The following is a 27341-nucleotide window of genomic DNA, read 5'->3' on the forward strand; positions in this document are numbered from 1 at the left end:
AAAAAATTTGATTAGGCAATATTTCACCAGGCGACGATCCAAAAAATATACAAATTGATTTTTCTAATCATGTTTTTTTTTTTTTTAACGAAAAAAACATTTAATTGAGCTAACATATGCATAGCACATAAACACCTAGTCACTAGATGTCAGTGAACCACATCAGACCTTGTTAAACTACCTAAATGCATTTTAGGTTGGTAGTTGATGGAACTTTTATAGATGTGTGGGTTTTTTTAAGAATGTAACAATTAGAATCTGTTATAGAAGTAAAAGTTTAAAATGTTTTGAAAAATGTAATTTGAAAGTTTGCTAAACACACCACTTGTTTTTTACATTGGTACTTTAATTAGTTGCTATTTACTTGTTCTTGCAAGTTTAAAAAAAAAATGAAGTTAATTGTATTTTAATTGTAATTTATAGTAATTTCATATCATTGTGTACTTGTAAAGGTTACATTAATTATTGATATTGTGATGTGTATCATTTAGTATATCAGGATATATCATGACATGCAAATCGTCAGTGGTATCATCAGATTTGTGGCAATGCACACCCCTAGTAATTGGACACCAGCCTTTTCTTGCCATCTGTTGCTAATCTAATTTGAATCTGCTGAACACAGATGGGAGTAAAATACTGAACAGTTTAGAGTTACAGAGTCAAAAGAATAAGATAAATGTTCACACTAAATGTAGTTCACAGAATCAGTAAGTCCTACTAATGTGACCGAGAACTGTCTGCCTCAGCTGAAGAATCCTACAGTGACATAACAGGACAAATGTGTTCTGTATCATTTTGCTGCGACTGGATTAAAGTAAATGTATCAGCTCTACTCAAGTGATAACGAGACTATATTATTTTTGTTAACAACTAAAAAGGAAACTATAATGTTCACATGTCCGGAATCCAATCAGAACTATGTTTATTTTTTGGAAGGTATCCAATCAAAACTACTTTTGTTCCATGGAAGGCGGGACAAGCCGGTTAGTGATCCAATAGGAAGATTGTGTGAACGCTTATGTGGTCTTAATCATTAATAATTCACTCCAGGCATTATTGGCATAATTATATTATTAAAAGGTGTTAATAATAAGACTTTCCTGTTGGAGAAAACTTCACAAAGTACTCAAACGTAACAGAGCGTGTCATCTGCGTATAGAGTGAGTTAGACCCTAATTTTCCCTAAAATCTGTTTTGATTTTACATTTATGGACCGTTTTTACACAGTTCAATGTCTGTTTACAAACATTAACATGAGGTTGATCAATGGTTATTAAAGCTTGCACAAACCCTTATTTTATATTTGAATCTAAACAGATTCAGTCGCCTAAAATCTTTGTCATTCATTTGACTAAAACTAGCTTATAATTGAAATAGTTTTGACTAAATTTAAGTTGCATTTTAGTTACAAAACTGACTAAGTAACACTGGGTGTTGTTTTTGTGTGGATGTAAATAAAGACAAACTGTTCCTGATGCTAAAAGCTTAAATAAGAGTAACCTTTGCCCACAGATAAATAATAAACTGTTAAAATGCTTTAGCGATGAGGTTTTTACTCCATCACAGCAGCTCTGTGCTTCATTCCACTGATGCACTTTGGGAAATGGAGTTCCCAAGGAACACTTAGGGTAGGCTGGAGGAAGGTGACGAGTCAAAACTCTATAAAAAACCCCAAACCAAACGGAGAAAATAAACACCCATCACCAGTTTAATATATAAAACTCTACTTTTTACACCGTATCATAACTCCAGCATAGAACCTTCATACAGTAACGTGATCTGAGATCTCAATCTCCTCCTTTCTCTCACACAGAGTAATAAAGCTGATCGATTGCTCAAAGCGCGAGTGTAGCGGCTCTAGGGACACGTGGAGTGTTTTTGCTCCTCACTGAGACGTCTTAGCGATCTTTGGGGGGCGGAGTTTCTCCTCCTCACTGAGATGTCTTGGCGAGCTCCGAGGCTTCCAGCAGCTTCTGAAACACACAAAGAAAAAGGAGGAAACACGTCAAACCAACGTTATACACACGTCAGAGTTCATGAAGCTCAACCCAGTGAAAGACCATCACTAACCACGTCTCGCACGCACGTCTCTGACGCGCCCGGACGGGGGGACACACACACACACACACACACACACACACACACACACACACACACACACACACACACACACACACACACACACACACACACACACACACACACACACACACACACACACACACACACACACACACACACACACACACACACACACACACACACACACACTTACTTCCTCCCTTTAGTGAGCATTGTTAAAAACCAATGATTAGAAGTGGATTTTATTTAACTTGTCAAACAGAAAAACAGACATTATTATTATTAGAACCTAAACAATTTCCTATTTTCAAAAAACTTGATTTCATTTTCATATTATTCATATGTATTGGAGAATGTAGTTCACTAAAATTGACATGTCTGTAAATCGCTGAAAAAAAATAATTTTTCATGACCTAAAAACAAAAATAATGCAGACTTCATGAGTAAGGAGGATGTTAAGCTAGTGCTAACAGTTTAGCTTGCTTAATGAAGAGAAGGAAGTGAAGATGAAAGGAAGCGCGGCTGTGCTGTCTGTGTGCGTTAATGAATTTTGATGAATTCTTACTGGTTAAATGTTAACAAAACCCAAACCAATCACAGCCTGAGGTACTTACCGTCCACGGATCGGCCTCTGCAGAACAAACAGCAGGGATTAAATCATGCCAGGTAGCATTTTAAGCTAGGATACACTAACTGGGGAAAGTCTGAAGAGCTAAACAGGAGGGGAGCTTCATTAGAGAAGCACTCAGCTAATCCTTGACTGTTAATGTTAGCGGTTGGAGCTGCTTGCTAATGCTAACTGAAGCTCATTAACTCACACTGGTTCACTGCTGTGTAAGGCCTCAGTTACCATCTGTTTCCAGGCTAAGAGCACACGTCATAGAGACACAGCAGGAATGGGGAATGGTGAGGCACTATAACAGGGTGGCATGCCTTGGGCTGTGAGATAAGCCTGTATTGGTTTTAAAGCTGCAGTATGTAAAATGGTGATACGCTTCCCCTCCCCTCCTGAACGAAACTTAATGGTCTTCTTGAAAACATGCACAACTGTGGAGCTCTTAGCAACTTTTTTCTTAATAGAGGCTAGTGACAAATGTAGGGACTTTATCTTGTGTTATTGGAGAGTTTTCTGATGTTCAGACATAAAAGCACATATCACTCACTGCTGTGAGAACAATAAGAGGCTCACAGTCACAGTCGTTCCTCAGATAATCATTCTCTTAGGTTTATAAGTGATTTATCCTGTCTGTTATCACTATCTCTCTGACTTGGTATGTGGGGCAGACTGCGCACAGACTGAAAACCGATTGCGCGCAGTCCACCTCACATACCGAGTCAGAGAGACCTCCGCTGAGTCCGTTCCACCCAAACACGTTTGGGCCTCTATTCTGTTACTCCACCTCTGTCTTCCTTTTTCTTCTTGCTTTGCCATGTAACCGCTGTGCTAAAAGCCGTGATGGAGACTTCAGCTGGAATATAATGTCATGGGACTGTCCCTACTCTCAGATCGTGACAGTGCATAGACTTTTAACGAGCAGCTCGAGCAGCCAATAGTAATGCTTAAAACAGCTCAGGGGATCACTCTGATGGTCTGAAGTCTAGCTCCTAGATTTCTAATTTACAGGGCCAAGAGATGGAGAAGAAATTCACTGTCCACTCAGAACACTTAAGATTACAATATGCTCAAAGATGACTATGGATTTTTGACCAAATGACTCCAAAAAAAAAAAACTTAGATACTGCAACATTAACCTTAGATGTGTTGATCCCAAATATCAGTTTTAAGTATAACCACTCACTCCTTCCCTCTGTTCATGGCCACCATTATACAGGCGCTGGTTATATAATTAGAATATCAAGAAAAAGTTAATTTATTTTAGTAATTTCATTTAAAAAGTGAAACTTGTATATTATATTCATTCATTACACACAGACTGATATATTTCAAATGTTTATTTTGATTTTGATGATTATAACTAACAACTAATGAAAATCCCAAATTCAGTATCTCAGAAAATTAGAAAATCATAAGATACGAAAAAAAAGATTTCTAGGAATGTTGGCCAACTGAAAAGTATGAACATGAAGAGTATGACCATGCACAGCCCTCAATACTTAGTTGGGGCTCCTTTTGCCTGAATTACTGCAGCAATGCGGTATGGCATGGAGTCAATCAGTCTGTTTCACTGCTCAGGTGTTATGAGAGCCCAGGTTGCTCTGATAGTGGCCTTCAGCTCTTCTGCATTGTTGGGTCTGGCATCTCACATCTTCCTCTTCACAACACCCCATAGATTTTTTATGGGTTTAAGGTCAGGCGAGTTTGCTGGCCAATCAAGAACAGGGATACCATGGTCCTTAAACCAGGTACTGGTAGCTTTGGCACTGTGTGCAGGTGAATTTTTATATTCTCCCTCTAATAAAGTGTTTCTTACCGTTCCTTAGGGAGGGCTGGTGATGGTCACAATTGTGCAATAAAATAAATGCATTTATTTAATTGCAATAATAAAACATGCATTGCTGTCACGAAAAGATTGTACTACATATAGTGTTGACCTTCGACAGCATGTGCAGACAAAAAAAAAAGCACAGAGCCAAATTATGTCTAATGTTAGCATACCTTCTTCTTCAGCGCCTCCAGGGATTCAAACTCCAGGCGAGCCAGTTTGACCTGGATTTGTTTGGGAACATCTGGGATGAGGAAGGACAGGATGAACTTGATAGCCAACAGGCAATGCTGGAAAAAAAACACATCAGAGCAGATTTAAAGCTTCTCCTTTAGTGACACGCACACGCACGCACGCACGCACGCACACACACACACACACAGCTTTTTATTTCCAAATTATCGTCTCAAAAAAAAAGTGTTTGTCACCCAGTGCTCCATGTGCTTTGTTTGTTGAACCAGGAAGTGGCAAACAGAATAGAAGCCTGTCATGGGTTTATATAGTGGTGTGCTTCTTGGAAGGAACCACAAGTAATAGAGTTGGAGAGATATTTCTTAGCAAACACAAATAACCTTTGCTTACCTCTTAACATTGCTAATGCTAATATACAATTGTTGGGTAAATGTTAAATACATTTAAGGGGAGGCTGTAGGCCTTGTGGGGGTGGTTGGTGTCAGAGCTGTCAGGTTGTAAAGCAAAGTTTGTACAAAGCTGCAACAAAGTTTTGTGTAGAGCTCAGTGTTCATTTGTTTTCACTTTTCCCCTCTTTTTCGCAAGTTGGATGTCTTCTATTTTTCTTCAGGATTGCACTGTAAATACTGCTGAACTTTTACCACTGTAAATAAATATTTTTTAGCCTTCCCACTAGGCCATTCTTACAGTTGGCATATCAGCCTAACCAAGTACTGGATTAGAAGTGTGAGTAGAAATATGCAGCCTCACTCAGTCTGTCTTTGAACAAAGGCTCCATGTTTAGTTGCTTTAAGCAATGAGTGAATTCTCACAGAAAGACAACGTTGTCTGTGGTGAGCTGAGTGATTAGCCCCACTCAGCTCAGCCTATGAGAGACAATGAACAGCTGCTGCCCTCTTGTCTATCCCTGAGCCAACCTCCTCATCCGGAGAAAAGAGAGTCTGTCCAGAATCCATGGATTCAGATTTAGTTGATGTCCTTTTCACAGTCACTGTGATTGGACACATAAAAGGTGCTCACTCCCCTATCTTCCCCCCTCCTCCCCCCCTCCCACAGAGACACCTTTCTCCATCAAAGAGAGAGATGTCTCTCTCTTTGATGGAGAAAAGGGAAGGTATACTTTACCTTCCCTCTGCCACCATTCACATGAACACACCCCCAGTCACCCACTGAACCCACCCCCCCCACCACCACCCGATCACCACCTCCATGATGACATTATCTGCTGCACTGTATATATATATATATATATATATATATAATTAAAAAAAAGTTTTTTATATATATATCCTATTTATCATTATTCTCTATCCTTTGTTTATCCCTCATCCTTTATATTCATCACTATTATTATTATTGTTGCTGGGTTGTTCTTTGTTCTTGTTTTCTTTGGTTTTTTTTGTTTTTGTTTCATGCACCATCTACCAAGACAAATTCCTTGTACTGTCCTTAAAACTGTACTTGGCCATTAAACATTTCTGATTCTGATTCTGGTATTATGCTATTTTTCAACCATCTCCATTTGTTCTAAAAACCCCAACAACATTGTATTTGAGGTTTATTTTCCCAAACTCACCTGTTTTCCAGAGTTTTAGCCTCTGAAGTCACTTTCAGAGCGCTCCTAAAAACAGGTTGTTTTGGGGCCTTCATCGATATGCATGAGTGGGCGTGTCTGTAGACACAGACTTCATGCCTCGCTCTAGGAGTGGGTGAGTCATAGCAATTTTCTTTTGACACTTCCAAATAGCATGTTGACTTTTTACAAAATGTGGAATAACAAGGGGGGAGGAAACAAAACTTTTTAAACTTTTGCCCTGTGAATGAGGCTAAAGGAATGTATATCACTGTAGCAAAACCATTTATCAAGCGATTTTTTTCACAATATAGGTGAGCATGCGAGGAAATGGCCTGTATTACTATGAATAGACGGTGCGGCTGATGCATTTGTTTCTCCATTATGCAGATTAAAAAGAAAGTTTAAACAACCCGTGCACGTCTGAAAGTCCATTATTAAGTCGGTACCGATTAAAAAAAGGAAAAAACAACAGAAAAGCCCCCTACGGTGCGATATCACAGCGAGGGGGATCAATATCACAATGTAGGGGGCCCCTACGATTCAACTGCGCTGCAAAAACCATGACGCCCGATGGTTCCAAGCCAAAAATGTGATGGTGTTTGATGTAGCATGGTATCACCTATACGTTACCTTCCCATTCACAGACAATGATGACAGCCACAGAGGCCAGGGAAAGTCACACTGTGCAGCAAATGCACACATCCCATCCCATTATTATTGTTGTTATTATTATCATTTTTATTATTACATCCCATCCAGCAGTCCAGTTAGACACAATATTTCATTTGATATACATGTTCATCGACTGTGGTATGAAACACAGGAAGTTAACCTTTTCTCAGCTCTACTTCTGATACTCTTCAGCCACTTTAAGACTTTTACTGCTACCAAAGTCATCTGCAAGATATCTGTACTTTTACATAACTTTGGTGTTTTAGTGGGTGCTTTTCTCTTACTTTCTGCCCTGGTTTAGTTCAGATGTTTAGACAGGGATTAGATTGGTTTGGCTCACCCCAAATGTACCATCCCTGTGCTCCCTACACCCTAGACCAGGGGCGTGGCCCATTGCTGGAATGAGGTGCATTCATCCTCAAGTCCAATGGCCTGCTCAGATAATATTACAGAACACTGGAAGACTTCTGGTTTGAGTAAACGCACATATTTCCGGGGTGTGTAAGTGGAAGCAGGGTGTGTGTGAGTGGAAGCAGGGTGTGTGTGAGTGGGTGTGTATGAAATACCTCAATAGCCACCGTCCACAGTATCAGCTGAGTGTCGGATTCGGGGAAGTAAGCCTTGACTTGTGGAGACATGCCGATCAGTGAACAGTTGGTCACCACAGCGATCACACACATGGCCTCGAAGGCAAGCTGATGTAAAGAAGGAAACACAAACATGTTTACACAGAAACTAAGACAGCACGGAGGGTCTGTGTGGACGAGCGCTAACGTTACTGATGTTTCCTCTATAACTAGTGAGCTAACCCTGAACAGGCCACCAGGCAGTCGCTATGCTAATGACAAATGATTCACAGCCACAACAGGATGAAAAAACTGGAATTTTCTGTTAAACGGGTGGCAGAGGGTTAGCACTGTGGCTAATGGCGCTCTTTAGATTTAAACTCCTAATTTCAGCCTAACCATCTTGATTTAATAAATCATCTGAAGCTAATTAAATCAACAGTAGTTGACTACATTAACCTTTTCCAAATGTTGGTACAAATTTGGGCAGTATAATAGCAGTAAAGTCATGATGTGGAAATGGGTAAACCCTGAAACGGATTATGGGAAATTTCTAAACAGAAAATCAAAGGCCCTACCACGGTCACTCAATGGACTTCATTAAACCTCTCACACATCTTTTGTAATTGGAAAGAAGGCGGAGCACACTGAGCACTGCAGCCGGGGGCCCTGTTAACACAACATTTTCACAAAGTTCTGCATTCACACGGCAACGTTTTGAAAACGATCTCCGTTTACCTGACACGGTGGAACATAAAAAACGATGTAGTATACATGTCAGGCCTCGCGTAAATGGAAACACTTTTCCCGACCGTTCATTCACTGCGCACCGTCTAAGCCGAGCCCAACCAGAGTCCGTGTTAAAAAAATAGAATTTAAGCCTGACCCCAGGTTCAGGCAAATATTTAAAGCACTAGATTAGATTGGATTAGATTAGATAGATTTAAGGGAAAATTAATTTCCAGAAGCATTACAGAAAGAAAAGAAAAGCAGCAAACAGGGTTGAAATAATATATGAATACAGAAAAACAGATTACCGTATTTTTCGGACTATAAGGCGCACTATCAATAAGTGGGTCTGACCAGGTCTATTTTCATACATAAGCACACCGGCCTATAAGGCGCACCGGTTTGTTATTATTATTATTATTAATAATAATAAGGCTCATTAAGCGAAACAAAATAGTCAAACTTTATTCAACTCATTAACAATAACTCTCAACATTGTTCAGGTTTAATACATAAAATATAGAACATTACACTCACTTTTTCAGTTCAGTATGTTGAAGCACAGTACTGGTACATATCACTCCACGAGGCGCCTGACTACGGTAGCCCTGAAGCTCCAAATATCCTTCAAGAGGTGCAGCTTCAGAGTTTACCAAAGTTGTACTAAAACATTTTGACATATTAATTTCATACATAAGGCGCACCTGATTATAAGGCGCACTGTCGATTTTTGAGAAAATTAAGGAATTTTAAGTGCGCCTTATAGTCCGAAAAATACGGTACACAGAAATATATGAATAAACAAGGTAGGTTGCTACAGACTACAATTACTGCTCCTCCTCCGTCTATCCGTTACCTCTGTTCTCTAACTAGGAGTGCAGTACTGTGATTGTCATCAGAATCTGGTGCAGGAATGAAAAATATGTCTCCACTGATCCAAATGATGGTGAAATAAATCAAAACTTTGTTGGTAGACTTGGGAAGTATTTAAATTTTGATACCGTCAAAAATCCTCCCTATTTTACCGCGGTATACGGTATTATTGTGATATTGTGTGTGTGTGTGTATTGGAGCCGAGTGACAGGGGAGGGGACTGATCGCTTCTTTTCCACAATTACGGTTTACATGATCAATTTACAGAGTTACTAAAGGATGAGTTCACTCAGAATGTAGGCTCATTCAAGGAGTTAAAGCTGCAGTATGTAGAATCCTCTCTCTGCTCCGTTTTGAAACTGAAACCGAACTCAACCTCCCATACCAGTATATTTTCTGAACATTTTTCTCAATAGAGACTTGTGAAAAATGTATGGCCTTTATCTTGTGTTATTGGAGATTTTTTGGGTGTTTTAGAGACTAACATGAATGTACATATCACTCTGTAGTTACTGTCCCGATCAGCTGTTGCTGCCTTCAGCTCCGCCCCGCCACAAGCACACACAGAGGGGGCTGTGATCTAGGCTTCCTGCCGCTCTGAGCGAACCATCACTCCGCTCCCAGACTATAGAATTAATTCACCTTGAATAAGCTTGTCTTAGTTTACACACACGTGTGTGTGTGTGCGCGCAGTCATTGGGAAGAGCATTGAATTTTTTATTTTAATGACGGTATTGAAACTGATACTGTTGCTATTTTTATGACCTTGCGGTATACGGTAGTACCGTATTACCGCCCAAGCCTATTTGTTGGAGAAGTAAAGTTAGATTCCAAAGAGTGATGCACACAAACAGTGTTCCTCACTCTGACTCGGGGTTTCCACTGGATACGTCTCTGCTGCGCCACGGCTCCGATCTGGTTGGCTCTGCTGTCCGCCGTCCTCTCGAAATTTACATAATTGCGCGATAACGCAATTATAGTGAATTACAATGACATATACAATAATAAAGAGCAGTAATATTCACAAACAATTACAGATACAGACGGACATTTGTGTGGTTAACAGAGCCAGGGAATTAGATTGAATGACATATATAATTAGAAATAAATAAAACGAGAGAGAAAGGAGAGGAAACAAATGAATAAAGATAAATAATGATAAAGGGGTGACAGGGGTTTCACAGCTTTTTTGTTTGTTACATGTTTTAAGGTATTAAAATATAAAGTTTACCTTTTGTTGTTGTTGTTGTCCTAGCCACATTTTTTAGCTACAGTCAATGGAGAAGAGATAATATGATGAAATATAATCTGAAAAGTCTTATTTTGAAAAGTAACCAGATGTTTTACTGTTTAGTAAGTGCTTAACTTCCTGTTCCACTACATTTGCTCTGTGCTGAGTTGATGGGTCGTGCTGCAGCATTTGCCAGAAATAGAAATCCTGCGTATCTCTGCCAGAGGGCTCCGGATCGTCGCAGCTGGGATGGAGCAGATACGCAGCGCACCGGACCCGGTGTAAATTAACACACACTAATGTGTGAACCTATCAGCTCCGGTGGCGTGGCGGAGATCCAACGCAGTGGACCCACATCCAGTGGCAATTGGGGGTGAGGCTTTGCAGCCTCAGTGAACATGCCCATGACAGAGAAAGTGTATTTTTCCTGTTTACACAGAGATGGAGAGTGTTTTCACAAACTCTGGAGCCCGTTGTTAAGAAGTTCTGTTTTCAAGCACCAAAACGCCATTGCTGTGTAAACCGACAGAAAAAAGCAACAAAAACGTTGTTGTGTAAACGGGGCCTCGGAACGTCTCACAACAACTCTAAGCTCCCTATGCAGGGTTCTCACCGGCGTTGTAGAGCATAGAGGCCCCCAACGTTGTAATTTTGCTCCCCTGCGGAGCAATGGCGCACCCTACGCTCAGTTTTTAGCATCGTAGGGGAGATTTTCTGTTGTTTTTTCCGTTTTTAATCGGTAATAATTTTGCACACTTGGACACAAAAGAGACTTCCAGGCATGAACGGCTTGTTTTAACTCTCTTTATAATCTGAATAACCCAAAAACACATACATCAGCCACACCATCTATTTAATACAGGCGATCTGCTCCGATGCTCCCGTCTTTACCTGAGGACCCCGAGGACCCCTTGCAGCCCCTAGCTGCCCCAATTCTGCCTGTCTGCAACGCCCAATGCTTCAACCAGACGTAGCGTGTAGCACACTGCTCGTCATGTTAATAACTCACAACGGATCATTTTACATGCCCGAGTACGGATGTAAATACCGTGTTCGAGCTTAGACATCGACTTCATTCGGGTCGGACGGTTCAGGCCATGTTCTCGCGGGCCGGGTCTTCTTTTTGTCGCCCAATTACAGCTCTACTCTGTGCTTCTTTCGTGTGTGTACACATCCTCCGCGCATGTGTGTGTGTGCCTGTACATCATCCACGTGTGTGTGTGTGTGTTTGTTCCAATATTAGTGCAGGTTTCACATAATACCTCATTTAAATTTAAAAAGCACGTCTTCAAATCAGTCTATACAGTACAGCTACATTCATCATCACCTTCAAATATTCAACAAATAACTGTTATTTTTAAAGTAAGGCTGGAACAAAGATTTAAAAAAACAAACTTTAGCTTTACTTCACTAAATAAATAAATGTAAAAATGTTCCTATGCTATGAAAAATTCCTGGTGAGAACCTTGCTATGATTGGACAATCTCTCACGCCTGCCATTTCTCTTACCTGCCACACTCCAATGTTGGCCGCTGGCTCAGAGAACGGCCGTTTGAACACGTGGCACATCTTGAAGGCATCAGAGTAAACCTCTGTGATGTTATTGAGCACCACCAGCACGGCAGCCAGAGGGTAAACACAAGAGAAGAGACTGACATAACCGAAGAGCAGGAACAGCTCCAGGTAGTCGTCAAATGTGCCCTGAAAACACATGAGCACACATGCTGGACAGTGGACACATAGCTAGATGTGGTGTAAAGAACAGCGTAAACTGACCAAGTAGGTGCTCATGTCAGCCTCCAGGCGAACCTGCTCCTCAAGAGGAAGCTCTTTGTCCTGGAGAGTCGCTCTCTTCTGCACTTTGCGGATCATCTTCTTGTTGCGTCTTCTCTGGAGCCAGTAAGGCAGGAAAGACTCCATAATTTGGTTCAAGATCTGACTGGTGATCAACAAGGTTGCCAGGCTCTGGTAGGAATAGAAATAACTCATTCAAATGGGGAGGACATCGGAAAGAATAACAGAAAATGAAAACCAGCAGTGGGGGATAGAAGGTAAAGAAAGTGAGCTTTCTTTTAGAAAATATAAAAAAGACGAGAAAAGGATAAAGAATGAAATGAATACAAATGAATGGAGGATGACGTGAAGGTGATCGGGTGAACCAACCTGTCTGAGCAGCACCATGTCCTGCATGACGAAGGCGATGTAGAAGAGTGAGGCGAAACAGTTGAAGAAGTTAAACTAAAAGAGAAGCAGTGTCAGTCTGCTACTAAACACTCACAGAAGCTGAGGGCCAATAGAACCAGTCTCACTCACAACTAATACTTTCAGCACCAAATGGTTTTGGTAGGAAGACTCCAGCCGGTGATTTTCTGAAACACAGAACATTGTTCTGAATCAGTCGTCTAGCAATCCCTCTTCCATACCGTCTTATCCCGGATCACGGTTCTATCTTCAGTCATGGCCGATATCAATATCAGCATGAATTATACATAAATGTATTCCTTATTTTGTAATGTTGAATGTTAGAAAAGTATTGATTTAGTGATATTAGTCAAGCAGAGAACAATAATCAGTAACAGTAGGGTATGAATTTAAACTTTATTATTAACCAATGAGTTACAGACATTTTAAACCCTAAACAGAAGAATATTCTACAACTAAACAAAAGCAAATTAGATGACCCTGAAAAATAACCTCAATGAATCCAATAAAAACAATATCAGAGATTTTGGAAGCAGGCCGATATCATCTCATACTCCGTTGTTGTTTTTTTGCTGATATCAGACCGATATCCCACATATGATTGGGGACACCATTAGCTGTTACCATTTAAGTATCGGAGGTCGAGGCTCCTAATCAATGTGCCATCAACATTATAATTTAATTGCAAAAAAAAAAATTAAAAAAACAAAAAATTAAAAGTTCAGATAATTATTTCTTCACTAACCCATTCCCACTGAACCAACTTGGTTCAATAAAGAATTAAACACATCATTAGGTACATATATAGAATCTGAAAGATTGTCGGATTTTAATTTGTTCTGCTTCACTTTCACACTGCTCTTTGCCAAGCGCACCAAACTTTCTAAACAACGTCATGTGGGCAAAATGGTTGCTCGCCTATTGGAAAGAATACTTTCAATTACTTCTTCTTTGCTGAGTGAAATACTGTCAACACTCATGTGAATAAGGAGAAGACCAAGAGGAAAAAACACTTTGGTCAGAAAAAATGGAGCAACGCCAAATCTTTGCGTTCCTCATATTTATAGTTTTTATTTACAGCACAAGCTCAATTTAGTTTGTGTTTCCTTGTCCCCAAGACGTTTGCGTTTCAACGTCACGTCCTGTATTTGGTCCAACTTCCTATACTTGGTCCCGGATTGCTGTCTCACATCATAAAAACCGCACAAGGCTTCACTTGAGGTGAAACGTGATGCGCACTTTACAGCGGACCAGACTGTGCTTGTTTGGTCCGCACCAGACTTGGAATGAGATTTCACACCATGACAAACGAACCAGAGTATCCGAGCAAACAAAGCCTGGTGCTGACCAAAGAGATATGTGTGAAAGTACTTTTAAAACTCCACATTTCCAAAACTTTAGATCTCTGTATACTCTTATCTTATTAACTGTCACTTTAAAATGGCATTTGATGTATTCATCTGTTCAGTTAGAAAGAAAGGGCACGGAATGCAGACTAACAGTGGCCCATGCACTTCAGTCTAAAAAAATTCTGATTTTTTTTACCAATTGTTCATTACTTATTCAACTGGCAAGCTGCAAATTTTTATTTGCCCCAAAAAAGAGAAAATGTAGAACATGAAAAATGTGTTCATAATTATTATTATGTTTTCAAAAATAAATGCCTTTCTGATGCAGTGGTTCTTATATTTTTTTATGTTGCTAGTGAAAAACTGTTGAACAATAAATGATTGTAAAATACAAATGCAAAGCTACAATGGGCTCATATAAAGGTATTTCAATATTTGCGAGTGGTGAAAAAACCAAAAGTTGGGGTCCAAAATAAAAATGAAGAAGCTGCATAGAGAAAAATTGTTCCAAGAATCTCATCTTTATACCATAAATTAAAACCAAGATCAGATTTTTTCTTACATTCCTCAGTTTTTGATACAGGATATACAATCTAAGAGCTCAGATAAAAAGTGAAACTGAGTCATTAAAGGAGCAGTCCAACTGCATATCATCAGCATAAAAATGATAAGACACATTTTTAAAACCACGACTCAACCGACCAAGAAGCATCAGATACAATAAAAACAAAACAGGCCCCAGAACAGAGCCCTGAGCTACTCCACATGACAGGTTGGACATACTAAACATAACATCATTAATAACAACATTAAAAGTTCTTCCATTTATATAAGAGGTAAACCACTGGAGAACAGCACCAGAAAACCCCATCTCAGATTTGGGTTGATCGACCAGTATACTATGATCTTTTACCACCACAAAATTATTAGAGTCATCCTGTGTGTGTACAGGCACATGGGACGGGTGCAGAAAAAACACTGATTGCTGCTTCATTAAGAATGAGTCTCTGCTTTCTCACATTGGAAGTAGTTTGTACCAGTGTGATTGACAAATTAAATACAATACAGCAGTGGTCGCTTATTTGTAAGTCTTCAATACTTAGTTGGTACATTTTTAAACCAAAAGAAAAGACCAAATCTAAAGTATGACCTTTTGTGTGTGTTGGACCTGACACATGTTGCACAAAGTGAAAAGAGTTCATAAGAGACATCAGCTCAGCTGCCATAGGACAAGAGGAGTTATCAACATGTAGATTAAAATCACCAAGGATTAATACACTCTCCAGCTTAACAATAGATGACATAAACTCAGAGAATTCATCAAGAAATAAAGGAGCCGGACCAGAAGGAGTTGTACGTGTTTATGTCCAACGGTCTGCAGCTGAAAGCGTCCCGGTATACGAGTGCTAATCCTCCTCCACGTTGCGTGAGCCGTGGAGTTCCAAACACAGAGCAGCCCGGAGGGCACAGCTCATTAGGATGAACGTACTCATCCTCCCATTGCCATGTTTCCGTAAGGTACATCAGATCCAACCCGCGGGACATGAAAAGGTCCTTCAGGAGGTGAGATTTGTTGCTAGCAATCTAGCCGAGGAGTAGAGTCACTTCTTCATCGGCCTGTGGAGAGCTGCGGCGCAGCGGACGAAGCCACCCGTGATCCACACCACGGTGCCGGGGAAGGCGTCTGTGGAGCAGCGCTTCGAGCGGCAGGTAACGCAAGCCGCAGACCAGACGCACGGGAGCCACGGGCTGAATCCATTTTAATCCATGTGATAAATGCCCTCCAGGAGCAGTCCCAGAATTTGACCTCCAGAATGCCTTCAACTTCAACAGGAGTCCACCACGTTTACCCCGTTTTTTGGCACAGTTCCTCCGGAGGACAGGTAAGCGCAGCAGGTAGGCAGGTACTGAGCCAAGTGAGGAGTTGAAGCTCAGACGTACCTCATAAGATCAATAAGTGCCTGATGGTCGTATACTATCAGCAGAGTGATGTTTTGGCACAGAATACCAATCAGTGCGGCTACAAACAAAAGTTCCAGCAGAGCGGCCAGACGGCAGTACATGCTGGCGCCATCTAGGAATACATCATCTCTGTACAGTTCACTCCATCATCTGATGACGTGAAACGACATATGCAAAGTTGTTTACTGAAGGCCCAAACATGTTCCAGTCTGAAACCCTAGAAAAACTCTCTTCCAATTTTGAGAGGCTGGCATGTCCACTAGATAAGACGTATGGCAGATATTTTTGTATATTCTGAGAGAAGTGGCACTGTATTACTATACCGAATTTCAGTTTCGCGTAAAAACACATACCCCCTCACTAAATTGGCCATATCTTCATCCGATCAAACCAAAAATGTACAGTGTGCCTATTGAATTATTAAGGAAGAATTGATCAAAATTAAGGATTTTTTTAAGACTCAAAGTGCGTAGGATGTCCTGAAAAGTTGTTGTAATGACATGGAATGACTCCAGTAGTTTTTATTAGGATTTACATTGACCAATTACATCATGCCTTAGTATTGACCCAATTTGATCAGAAGGAAAATACACATGTATATCTCTACAGAGCACAGATTCACAGTGTGTGCACTTAAAGAGACAAACAGTATTCAGATTGTGTACTCACCCCATTCTGTGAGGAACTCAGCGGCATATCTATAGATGAGGTTCATGATCTCTATTACCACAGCGTAGATAATACTGGGGATAAACAACAGAATCCCAGTCCAGAAGGTGGGTTCTTCATCATGGATAGATAGCACCCAACCTTCCATCTGGAAGTAGATCATCATGACGTAGAGGGAGAGGTAGAGGCAGAGGAGGACAAAAGGCACAGAGACCAGGTAGACCCGTAGGTGTCTCTTGGCTGTAGGGTAGGTTGGCTCCTCTCGACCTGTCACAGGGTTAAAGCCAAGAACCCCATGGAAGCCAGGTCGGGGTTCTTCAAAAGCCTTCTTTCTACTCAGAGTTCCCCAGCGGTAGGCGAGTGACGCACTGCACCGCTTCCATAACTGAGGAGGAACCAAGTCTACACCGTTACTGTGTTGTTTGCATTAATCCCCCCCCCACTTATCACAACAATAACTCTGGCTTCATACCTCAAGGATCACAGTGCTCCAGATCAAGTTGAACGCTGCAAAGATAACGTATTTATCGTAGTCCTCCCAGTCAAACAGAAAGTAAGGGACCCCGATAAGAGCCATCGGCACCAGGGCAAACGTGAAGTACTCCAGGAAGCCGAAGTATAGGGCCTGACCCTCGCCGTAGTAGTGTCTGATGTCATCTGTGGACAAGGCATTAACAATGACTTTTCTCATGCTTCCTTTGCTTGGCCAGGGTCTCCGGTCCCTTTGGTTTCTTTGTGTTAATGATGTTTTTGTTTGTCTTTGTTCTACTTATTAGGAGCTTTGCTTTAATAAACACGTGTAAGTCCATCATATTCTTTGCGTCCTATTTAAGCTTTTGGCTGACCTTCTACAGGAGGCTGTAACATAACTGTGTGCAAAACACTAACTCTGCTTCAAAATAGATTTCATACTGGGTCGTGGGTATTGATCTAAATGGCAGAAAGAACATCCTGATCAGAAGGCGTGCACAAGTGTATCTGATGTATTATGTGGTCAGTGTGTTTGAAATGTTGATAGTTCAATCGGATCCAGGACAAATAATTATAATTTGTGCTGGTATTTAAAACTCTACATTCCTTCAAAGACTAAAAACACAATAATTTAGAGAAAAGGGCACAAAACAGACTGATACTTCAGGACTGGAACAATAAAGTTTCTACAGAGAAATGATAAAAACAAGAAATTGTGTGAGATTTTCATTTCCATACAGTACTAATTCTACAGTTTACAGATAGAAAAACACATCACAAAGATAGAATTACCAATAACCACAAGTTATTCCCACACCACTTTTTCACTGTAAAACAAAAATGGTGTTTGAAATACAATCAGAAAAACATTTCTCGACTCACCAAGAGGCTGAAGAGACAGCTTCAGCTTTTTAAACCAGGAGAAAGAAAGTCTCTTTAGTTCTTCCTTTTCATGGAGTGGGAACATTTGGATGAGGATTCCTTTGGACTGCAGTCTACGGACTGCAAATGAAAGACAAGCAGGTTAGTGTATTGACAATGGACACAAACGTGTGTAAACGCACAAATCACTAGTATAAATCCTTTGAAGCTTTGGTTTAAAAAAAGAAAAGTGTTTTAAAACAGGAATCATCTTCTTCGTCTTCTAGTGTATCAAATGCTTTCTCATGGTCTGCACAGCATTTTTGGACATTTTTACCAGAAGTCACGCAAAATGACGTTTAGCGCCGTCTTCACTGGAAACCTTTGTTTGGATGACGAATCATAAATACTATCATCTCATGCCACAGGCACCAATTCAGCCCTCTGACATGATATACTCCCTCCAGCCACATTTTCAACACTTTAAACAGACGTTTATACAAACAGGCACTGATTTATGGTTTTTGTATCATTTCGTGAAGGGACTTTCTTGTTTAACAAACAATTAAGTGCTGCCTTTAATGAATACTTGATCTTAACATGCTAAATGGATCATCCCATGTCATTTTAACAAATTTTCAGGACATCCCACGCACTTTGGTCTCAAAAAATTCTTACATTTTTACCAAATATTCCATGATAATTCAGTAGGCACAATGTAAATCTTTAGTTTGATCGGATGAATTTTTTTTTAGATATGAGCAATTTAATGGTGGCGGTATGTGTCGATCTTTGTTTGTCCTTATTTTCTTCCATTTTCAGCTTCCAATATCTCAGGAACCACACCACATAGGAAAGTGAAATTTGCTATACTAATACCGCCTCTACTCTCCAACGCTCTCAGAATATACAAAGATCTGCTATACATCCTACCTGGTAGTTTAATTATAAGACACAGGCAAGCTACAATAGCCTCACATAAAGAAAAAATGTTTTACGTCCCAAGAAAGAGTTATACTATACTATAAATTATACTATACTATAAATTAAAACAGAGATTTGATGTTCTTCTTACATTCCTTTTCTTTTTTCAGATTTCAAGAGACTATCACCCAAGAACCAATGCATATACTGTATGTGACTAATCATTAGGGATGTGAACAGCCTATGTACATAGCTCAAAGCTAATCAAATCACATGGAGCAGAGACATATGCAAAGCAATTTTAAGGAGCTGCAAGTCCACCAGATAGGATGTATAGCAGATCTTTTTGAATATTCTGAGAGAGTTGGTGGAGCTGTATTACTATACCACATTTCAGTTTTCTATATGATGTAGTTCCTGAGATGTTCAAAGCTGAAAATGTAAAAAAAAACAAGGACTCCCAAAAATCGAAACAAACACACCTCACTAAATTGGCAGTATCTTAAAAAGTATTAATCCGATGAAACTAGAAACTTGCAGTGTCTATTGAATAATCACGGGACAATTGGTAAAAATGTCCTAAATATGATTTACATGCCATGGGATTTCCCAAACGTTGAGCTGACATTGTTGGCGGTTTTTGTGTAATTATTCAGCACTTCTGACTTTCAGAGCTTTACCTACAGATGGCTGCAGGTATTGTTGGAGCAGGAGATGACTCAGAATATAGATCTCTTCCTACAGCATTGACTTTCTCACGGACAGGCATTCATATGGTTTCTCTGGCTTACATTCACACTTGTATGTTTATTGGCCTCTTCCTCTGACCCCTCCAACATTTAATTTTGTGCTTGTGGCCACTCTGCGCTCCCACATGAAAGTAAATCCCTAATTCTAACAGGGTACTACCCATCACAGTTGCATCTGTTATCGTTTTCTTTGGCAATCATAGTAAATCACATGGTTTATTCTTTATTTTGAAATCTTTAAAAAAGGCAGTTATTGGTTTACTGTCTGTTGTGATGCAGTAGAAGCCCAGAAACAGTTATTGTTTGACCTGTGCCTGCTTTAGCTTCCAACATTCTCGATAAATAGTTTGTAATTCCTTGATGACAGAGTAGGAAAGCCCCAAACGCCACTGACTACTAGTGATCCTTTACTATAATTATTTACATTGTAACAGTAAAACATGTGGGCAGGTGTTTTTGCAATGATTAGATAACTTGAATTATTGTTGATTCTTGGAAATGTATTGGGTGAAAGGAAAGTCACTAATGTTTATTTTTTTGTTTTAGTAATTGACTTTTTAAGCCAAATAAAAAAGCAGCTTACATTTTCCAAAGACAAGAGCAGACAAACAATAGCAGAGAGCTGGCCTATTGCACACAATGCACAGTCTATAGCTCTAATTCCTATTGTTCCCTCCACAATGACAGTAAGCACATGCATGGAGCGCTATCATTTTATCTGCCACTTCTTGAGTGCATCATTTGGGACGACTGATTACATTCTGCTTGAGCGCAATTTGTCAAACAGCTGGGGAACAAAGATTCTGTATCTTCAGTCTTCACTACAAGTTCATTGCCTCCTTATCATGCCTTGGGAATAATTCAGTTCATTTGCATATTTATTGTTTCCAAGCTGCAACAGCACGGTAGGGGGCAATGAGGAGAGCGGCAGTATTCAGTCAGAGAAATAGATGTTTTAGTTCCCAAAGAAACTACTTTTCTATGACCCAAAACACACAACAATGTCTATTGTTATTTAACTTGTCTTTATTTTTATTTTTTTTATCATGCATTCAGTCATTGTTTTCTCAATGACGATATTAAAAACTGAGGAACATCTATTCCTATAGAAACACTAAGCTATAGAACCAGCAGCCGCTAATATTCATGTATTCCACCAACAGGGTTGCGCTACTCGCTTGCTCAGAGGTAAGTGACACATGGTCAGGTTTTAACTCCAGACTGTTTGGAGTTACTTTAAGGTGACCATATGTTGATTTCCAAAAAGAGGACACTTGGGTCAAACCTGGTAGTATTCAGCATTTTCTTGAATCGTATATACAATAGAGTAGATAAATGTGTTTTTTATTGTCTATAAGGTTTAAAAATCAATGTCTCTCTTTATAACAAAAACTTAAAAACAATCTGAAATCAGTCGTGACTCAAGTCAATGACCTTAATTATGATTTCAACAATCTGTCCTTGAAAAATTTGATATAAACTTTCTTAAAGGGATGCCATCTACAAAACAGCAGAGTTGGAACCGTCGCCCACTGCGGTCACAGATTTTTTTCGGGGCACAGATTTTGTTTATCAAATTTCGGTAAACAAAAGAAGTTTACATCAACTTTTTTAACTTTTAGTGATTTTTAGAGCAACCCAAAGCAACACAAACAAAAAAAGAGATTTTATCATCCATGAGGACCTTACTGCTGACATTTTTTAAATAAATCCACCGGTATTTGGTCTCTTTCTCCTCTCTTGTGCGTGTCTCAATTTCTCTCTTTTTATTTAAAATCAGGCCCCAACATGACACCAAAATACCTTGTGTGTCTTTGGGACAATATCACACATTTACACCCTATTTTTCACCAGAAAACGGGTGATTGAATATCACACTTTTTGAAAGGAGTGTATATTTGTGGAGCTCGTGATTGGCTGATTTTTCATGGTGACTTACTTTGTTCCTTCCGCAGTGGGAGACGCTTATTAATCTAACAGAACGTGTAACTGTGTCCCATCCTGCTGCTCTTTAGGAAGATACATTCTCTGTCACATTTTCAAAGGTGTTTACATTAATTCTTTGTTTTTTTTCGCCAGAACGTCTTCTTACATCATCTCTCTTCTGAGTTGCTTCCGGGTTGGTTGCTGCTGTCACTAATCTCACGAGAACTGCCACTCAGGCCATTTTAGGTGGCAGTTCTTGTGGGGCTAGTGACTGCGTTCAGTTTAGTAAAGCAGAGGAATGTTTTTATTTATTTGTCTTTTAATTATTATTACATTAAAATATGGGATATTCATGAGAAAATACTAATACAGGACGATGGCGGGAAAGAGGGGTAAAATACAGGACTTTCCCGGCCAATAAGTAATTCAACCCTGGGATAAATAAAGGAATTCTGATTCTGAAAACTTGATACTTGACAGGTATGTTTATTCCCCCTTTCTTTTTCTCTTTCTCATGGCCCGACCCAGCAGCCCACCGGCCCACCCGCAGCCCAGCCCACCGGAGAAAACTCCGGTGTCCCCATTCGCCAGTCTGCCTATGCCATTAACCCTATATGACATGTTTGGCATGATTTCTGGAAGTTTAATCACTAGTATAAGTCATCTAAAAAGGAAAAGAGGAGGAAACGGTCAAATTGTACAAACAGGTCCTGTTTCTTTTCACTAAAGACTTTTGACATACAAGATCCTACCAGTAACTAATATATACATACATATATATATAGATACACACACACATACAGTCATGGACGAAAGTATTAACCCCTCTGGAATTTTTCCAGAAAATACACAATTTATACCAGAAATTGTGGCAATTACAAAATGTTTCTGGCATGCATGTGTTTATTTCATTTATGTCCATTGAAAAAAACACAAAAAAGTGGACTCGATAAATTTGTTAGCACCCTTTTAAAACTGTGGATGAATCCTTTTATTTCAAGCATGTGATGCTTGTTTAAACTCATCTGCTGGCAATATAGAAATCCCACCTGAAGCCACTTACAATGTATAACAGTTGACTCAACCTTTGTGTCATGTGTCTTTGTGTCTTCAAGCATGGAGTAGAGAATGAAGAGCTGAGAACTGTCTGAGGTCTTAAGAAGCAAAAATGTGGAAAAATATCAACAATCTCAAGGTTAAAAGACCATCTCCAGAGATCTCCAAGTTAATTTGTCCACTGTGCACAATATCATCAAGAAGTTTATAACCCATGGACCTTGTGGTTAATCTACCTGGACGGGGACGGAAGAAAAAAATTGAGGAAAGATGATGGAATGTATACCAACAACATTAATAATCGCAACTACTTCTGAGAGAAATTCTGTATATTCTGGAAAAATTCCAGGGGTGCCAATACTTTTGTCCATGACTGTATATGTTAATATCTTGCCTCTGTTGGCAGAACTAAACACCCTGTGAATGAAGACTGAAGAGTGACTCACTGATTGATTTCCCGGGGTAGAGCTTGGCATGGCTGTGTCCTGGGACGTGGGTTTCATCTTTGGCTCTCAGTGTGTCCAGCTCATGTTTGATGATGTACTGACACTCGGCCATACTGAGGAAACCATCGCCATCCCCTGATAGGACCAAGCACATCAACACAAAGGGGATCCCATCAAAAACTGGTAGAAATTCATGTGAAACAGTGGGTTCTGCGCTAAGGCTAACTCACTGCTAACTCCTAACATACCATTGAAGTCTTTGAAGTTGTGCTTGCTGGCACAGGTGAAGCCCCTCATGGAGCCATCACTGTACTCTTTGAAGAGGCCGACATCCTCGGCCCCGGCCAGCAGCCTCTGGTTGGAGGCTCCAACCAGGAAGAGGTTGGGGTTTTGTTTCTTCTGAGTCTCAACTCCAAGACCCAACTGCTCCACCAGAAGATCTGCACCTGGGAGAGTGAGCAGTGGACAGGTGAGTGAAGCAGCCACAGCTCTCATGAGAAAAGGACAGAGAGAACTCCTCCTTACCCCCGTTGTGTTGTGTATCTCTTATTCGCCTCAGCAGCCACGTGACAGCCTCCTCTGCAGTGTCTGAGGCCAGCTCTAGGACCACTAAAGGGGTCCATACAGGACCACTACTGTCTGCCATTGTCCCCCCCTGCATGGTGCCCCCTTCCTACACACCTGCTCAAAATGAAGGAAGAGGACAAAATATTTGATCATGCATTAGTATCAAGAAGTTAGGCTAAAGAGCAGCAGAGAACTAACTATTGATTTATGAATAGAGTTGGTAAGGGTGGGACGATAAACCATTGGGACAACAAGATATCACAATTTTAAAACGTCACAACATAAATCCTCGATGGTACGTGTGTAGGGCCCTTTAAATTCTACGTTAACAGAATCGCGATCGGAATCACGGAATAGACCAATTAAAACAGAATTCCCCTGTAAATGAGGAAATTGACAGAATGTGATTGAAACGCTGTCACCATGAGACAAAGAATGTTATTTTATGGGGAAATGTCTAGTAGAAGTGTGCCACTGCCAATACATTGATTGTTAGATTAATCGCGATGCGGCACGTGAAGATTCAATAACGATTCATTAATGTTGTTATTCGTAGAACAAAAGTTGAAGTCATCGATTAGCCCGAATACCTTAAGGAACGGACCAATTGAAGATGGCGATCGCGGCAGGCGGCAGCTAACTCTTACAGAGTCTACTCCGTGGATATCTGCCCTCATACGCTAGAGTCTTTGGCAACAGTTACTGAGCGTGAGATTCACTCATCTAGATTAAAAGCCAGAATCAAGGGCTGCAACCTATTTCAAAGTTGGCCAAAAGTAGGGCTGGGCAATATGGACCAAAATTCATATCTCAATATTTTTTCTCAAAATGGCGATTAAAGGGGCCATATATAAAATTTGAAAGCAATTTCTTCCACCACCAGGAGGCAATACGCCTTTGAGGCATCTACTAGTCTGCTGTAAATTAAAAAGAAGAGGAAGAAGAATCCTCCACTCCCAAGCTCTCAAGGCGTCAACAGGACAAATACAAGTGTATAGTTATTTCAGAAGGGCCATATGTCAATAAATCAACATTTCAAATCAAATGTACATGATATACAACAAGATACTGTTTATTTTGTCATCACTTTGTATTTAAAGCTTATTTTGTGTGAAAAAAAAAAAAGATATTAGCACTTTTCTTACTATTGGCCTTTCACACTAATACAATGAGGAGATGTATATCAGTCAAAGGAGTTGATTTATGGAATGGTTTACCTAATCAACTAAAGCGCTCTAAGTGCATCACTTAAGTGCATGAATAAAACTATTCATGCATTTTAAAAAATCTATAAGTTAAAATTAATGGAAAAGTATAGTACACGTGAATGAAGATCATTAGAAAAAAAGTTAATCGTGGATGCATAACATAATTTTGAATCTTGAAGTTTAAGTTTTGTGCTTATGTGTGGTACTATATTAAGTGCCATCTTTGGTAATAGTGTCACAGTTGTAAATGGGGTTAGGCAGTATAAGACTTGACTTCAGCCTCAACCCCTTCGGTCAGGTATCATTTAGCTCTTAAAATACTTAAAGTACATGTTTTCTTATTGTAATGTACAAGATCTCTGAAAACATGTTCTAAATGTTTATAATGACCAAATAAATAAACTACTACACACCCGACCCCACCTCTCACCCTCTGAACAAACTGCCCCGCCCTCACACTCACGTTTTTCAGAGATTGAGACAACATGACATGGACACACCCCAAGTCTCCTGCATCAGAAAAATTTATTCTGCAGAGAACGCCAAAAAACAAGTTCTCACACGTTGGAGCACTAATAATCTCTGCTAACGTCATCTCCTCCACGCCACACTACACAACTCACTCACACGTGCTGTCCCTAATGAGAGAAAGAGAGTCAAGTAGCAAAAAATGTTGATATTGTGCAGCTGAGTGGAACTTTGCGCGCGACAGTGACCCCCAATTATTTTTCTTTTCTTTAAAGAGAAAAATTAATGTATACATTTATGGTTTATTTCCCCCAGTCCTACTGATGAATATCTAGGATATAAACCCACTGTGAATGGTGTGGCAGAAGTCTTAAAAGTTTAGATTTGGTGACCTTTGATCCGCTGTAGTGTCTTATCTTGTGGTACAAAAGGTTAACGTGCATCATGTGACAGTCGAAAGGCCTCTGTAATAAGCTAACACACCTACTTTTCTATATTTGAACTTCATTTCTCACTATAAATAATTATTGAAGAGTATTTAGGTTAACAAATTGTTATATCTTGATTTTATTTGTCATTAATCATTAATAGCTTCTGTAAAAAAAATAACTCTTTACTTCAATAGTTTTTTAAAGCTATAGGGAGCCATTGCATAAGAGTCAAAGAGCCACATGATGCCCCAGAGCCGCAGGTTGCAGACCCCTGCCCTGGGAGAACCACAGCTGAACATCTGGCCTGGCATCATAGTCCATCAGTTCTCGCCCCTCCATGCTGATTCTGATGAGCGTGTACGCTCTATCGCTGAGCTTGGCACATTCTTCCTTTTTACTGCTGCCCTCAATGTGAGCGCACACTCAGTGAAAGGCTCGTTATGCCTGGCTCCGTTCGTGAACCATGCGCGCACTCCAAAGAAGCGGATTGGTGTTTATACTCGACACATTCACCGTTGCATTACACGCAGCCAAGTTTCGTGAGCGCGCACCGTCTCCTCACCCGCAGCGCAGAGCGAGACAGAGAGACAAAGACACATGACAAGGTGCTCAGCCGCTCCGTCACAAAATAAGATCATCCTACACACTCGCACAAATGCGACCAGATGAAAAAATAGTCGCATATGCGACCAATTTGGTTGCAGTGTCGAGCCCTGTTAACTACTTTAAACCAACAATTTAGAGTGCAAGAGAAAAGCAAACGAATCCTAGAGCATTTAAAACATTTTAGTGAACGCACCCTATGTCTCCCGGCTGGCCGGGGAACGCCTCGGGATCCCCTGGAAAGAACTGGAAAAATTAGTCAGGGAGAGGAAGTCTGGGCTTTGCTGCTAAGGATGCTGCTCCCGCGACCTGACCCTGGATAAGCGGCAGAAGGTGGATGGATGGATGGATGGATGGTCGGGTTCTACTACAGACTCTCACACACAAACCTGGCTCTTCATTCTACACAATCTTAGTGTTTTTTTGATTCAATTTATAAAAAAAAAAAAAAAAAAAAAGGATATTTTCTACAATGATTTGGTGCCATTGACCACATGAGAGCACAGTGTAGTGCTGTGTGTGTGTCTGTGCGGGTCTGTGTCCACGTCACGGAGCAAAGTCCAGCTGACACGCCCACACTAGAGAAGCAGTGACAGCTGTCAGTGTTAATATTATCCTGTAAAAACCATGAAACACACTGAGAATGTGGTTGTGTAGTATCACACTGACACTATATGTGCAGCACTTAGTTTTATTCTCCGTAGAACTTTTCATGGCTTTAGTTGAAGAACTAAACTCAAAGCAGAAACAACTGAAGCTCGTGCAGTGCTTTGGAGAATGACTCAACATTCTTGGGTCAATGGAAAAGGCATATCGTGAAACAGCCAAAGCTGTCATTTTAACCACTAGTACACACACGTGTGACAGCTGTTGTGAGCCTATGTGGCACTTAACAGAGCCTAACTAAGCGTACATATAGCTGTACTTACCCTGTTCCGCTCCAATGTTTGGCTTTTTGAGCAGGAAACCAACTTCTTAACGAGAGGCTCGTTTTTTCCACCTGTGTTTGAGCGGAGATTGACTCCGAACCTGCTCGGAGAGTACTGAAAGCACCGCCCCGCGGAGGCTGCCTAAAACATCA

At 40.3% G+C, this 27341-nt stretch overlaps 1 protein-coding gene across 2 annotated transcripts; it reads right to left on the reverse strand.

Moving 5' to 3' along the window:
* Positions 1-72: 72 nt before the first annotated feature.
* ano10a (anoctamin 10a) lies at positions 73-27314 on the reverse strand. 2 transcript variants are annotated; one of them, XM_028470944.1, is made up of 15 exons: positions 27190-27282; positions 26457-26496; positions 23509-23664; positions 23232-23429; positions 22984-23118; positions 17904-18023; positions 17023-17207; positions 16551-16935; positions 12682-12737; positions 12532-12606; positions 12145-12333; positions 11878-12069; positions 7536-7664; positions 4703-4819; positions 73-1976 (listed from the first exon to the last, which is right to left on the reverse strand). In XM_028470944.1, exons 3-15 carry the CDS (start codon positions 23642-23644, stop codon positions 1935-1937), a joined length of 1959 nt encoding a protein of 652 aa, XP_028326745.1. In that variant the 5' UTR covers positions 23645-23664; positions 26457-26496; positions 27190-27282; the 3' UTR covers positions 73-1934. The 2 variants fall into 2 exon arrangements, with proteins under 2 accessions (XP_028326745.1, XP_028326744.1); XM_028470943.1 differs by lacking the exon at positions 26457-26496 and having other exon boundaries at positions 27190-27314.
* Between the last annotated feature and the right edge of the window lie 27 nt (positions 27315-27341).

Source organism: Gouania willdenowi, chromosome 16, assembly GCF_900634775.1.
Source record: "Gouania willdenowi chromosome 16, fGouWil2.1, whole genome shotgun sequence".
Taxonomy (NCBI): Eukaryota; Metazoa; Chordata; class Actinopteri; order Blenniiformes; family Gobiesocidae; genus Gouania; species Gouania willdenowi.

Excerpts from the sequence above, each read along its gene's own strand:
- ano10a (XM_028470943.1), bottom strand. The coding sequence starts at position 23,644 with ATGCAGGGGGGGACAATGGCAGACAGTAGTGGTCCTGTATGGACCCCT. Across the intron at positions 23,430-23,508 it reads AGATACACAACACAACGGGG|GTGCAGATCTTCTGGTGGAG; the intron begins GTAAGGAGGAGT and ends TCACTCTCCCAG. Across the intron at positions 12,607-12,681 it reads TGGTGCTGAAAGTATTAGTT|TTTAACTTCTTCAACTGTTT; the intron begins GTGAGTGAGACT and ends CTTCTCTTTTAG.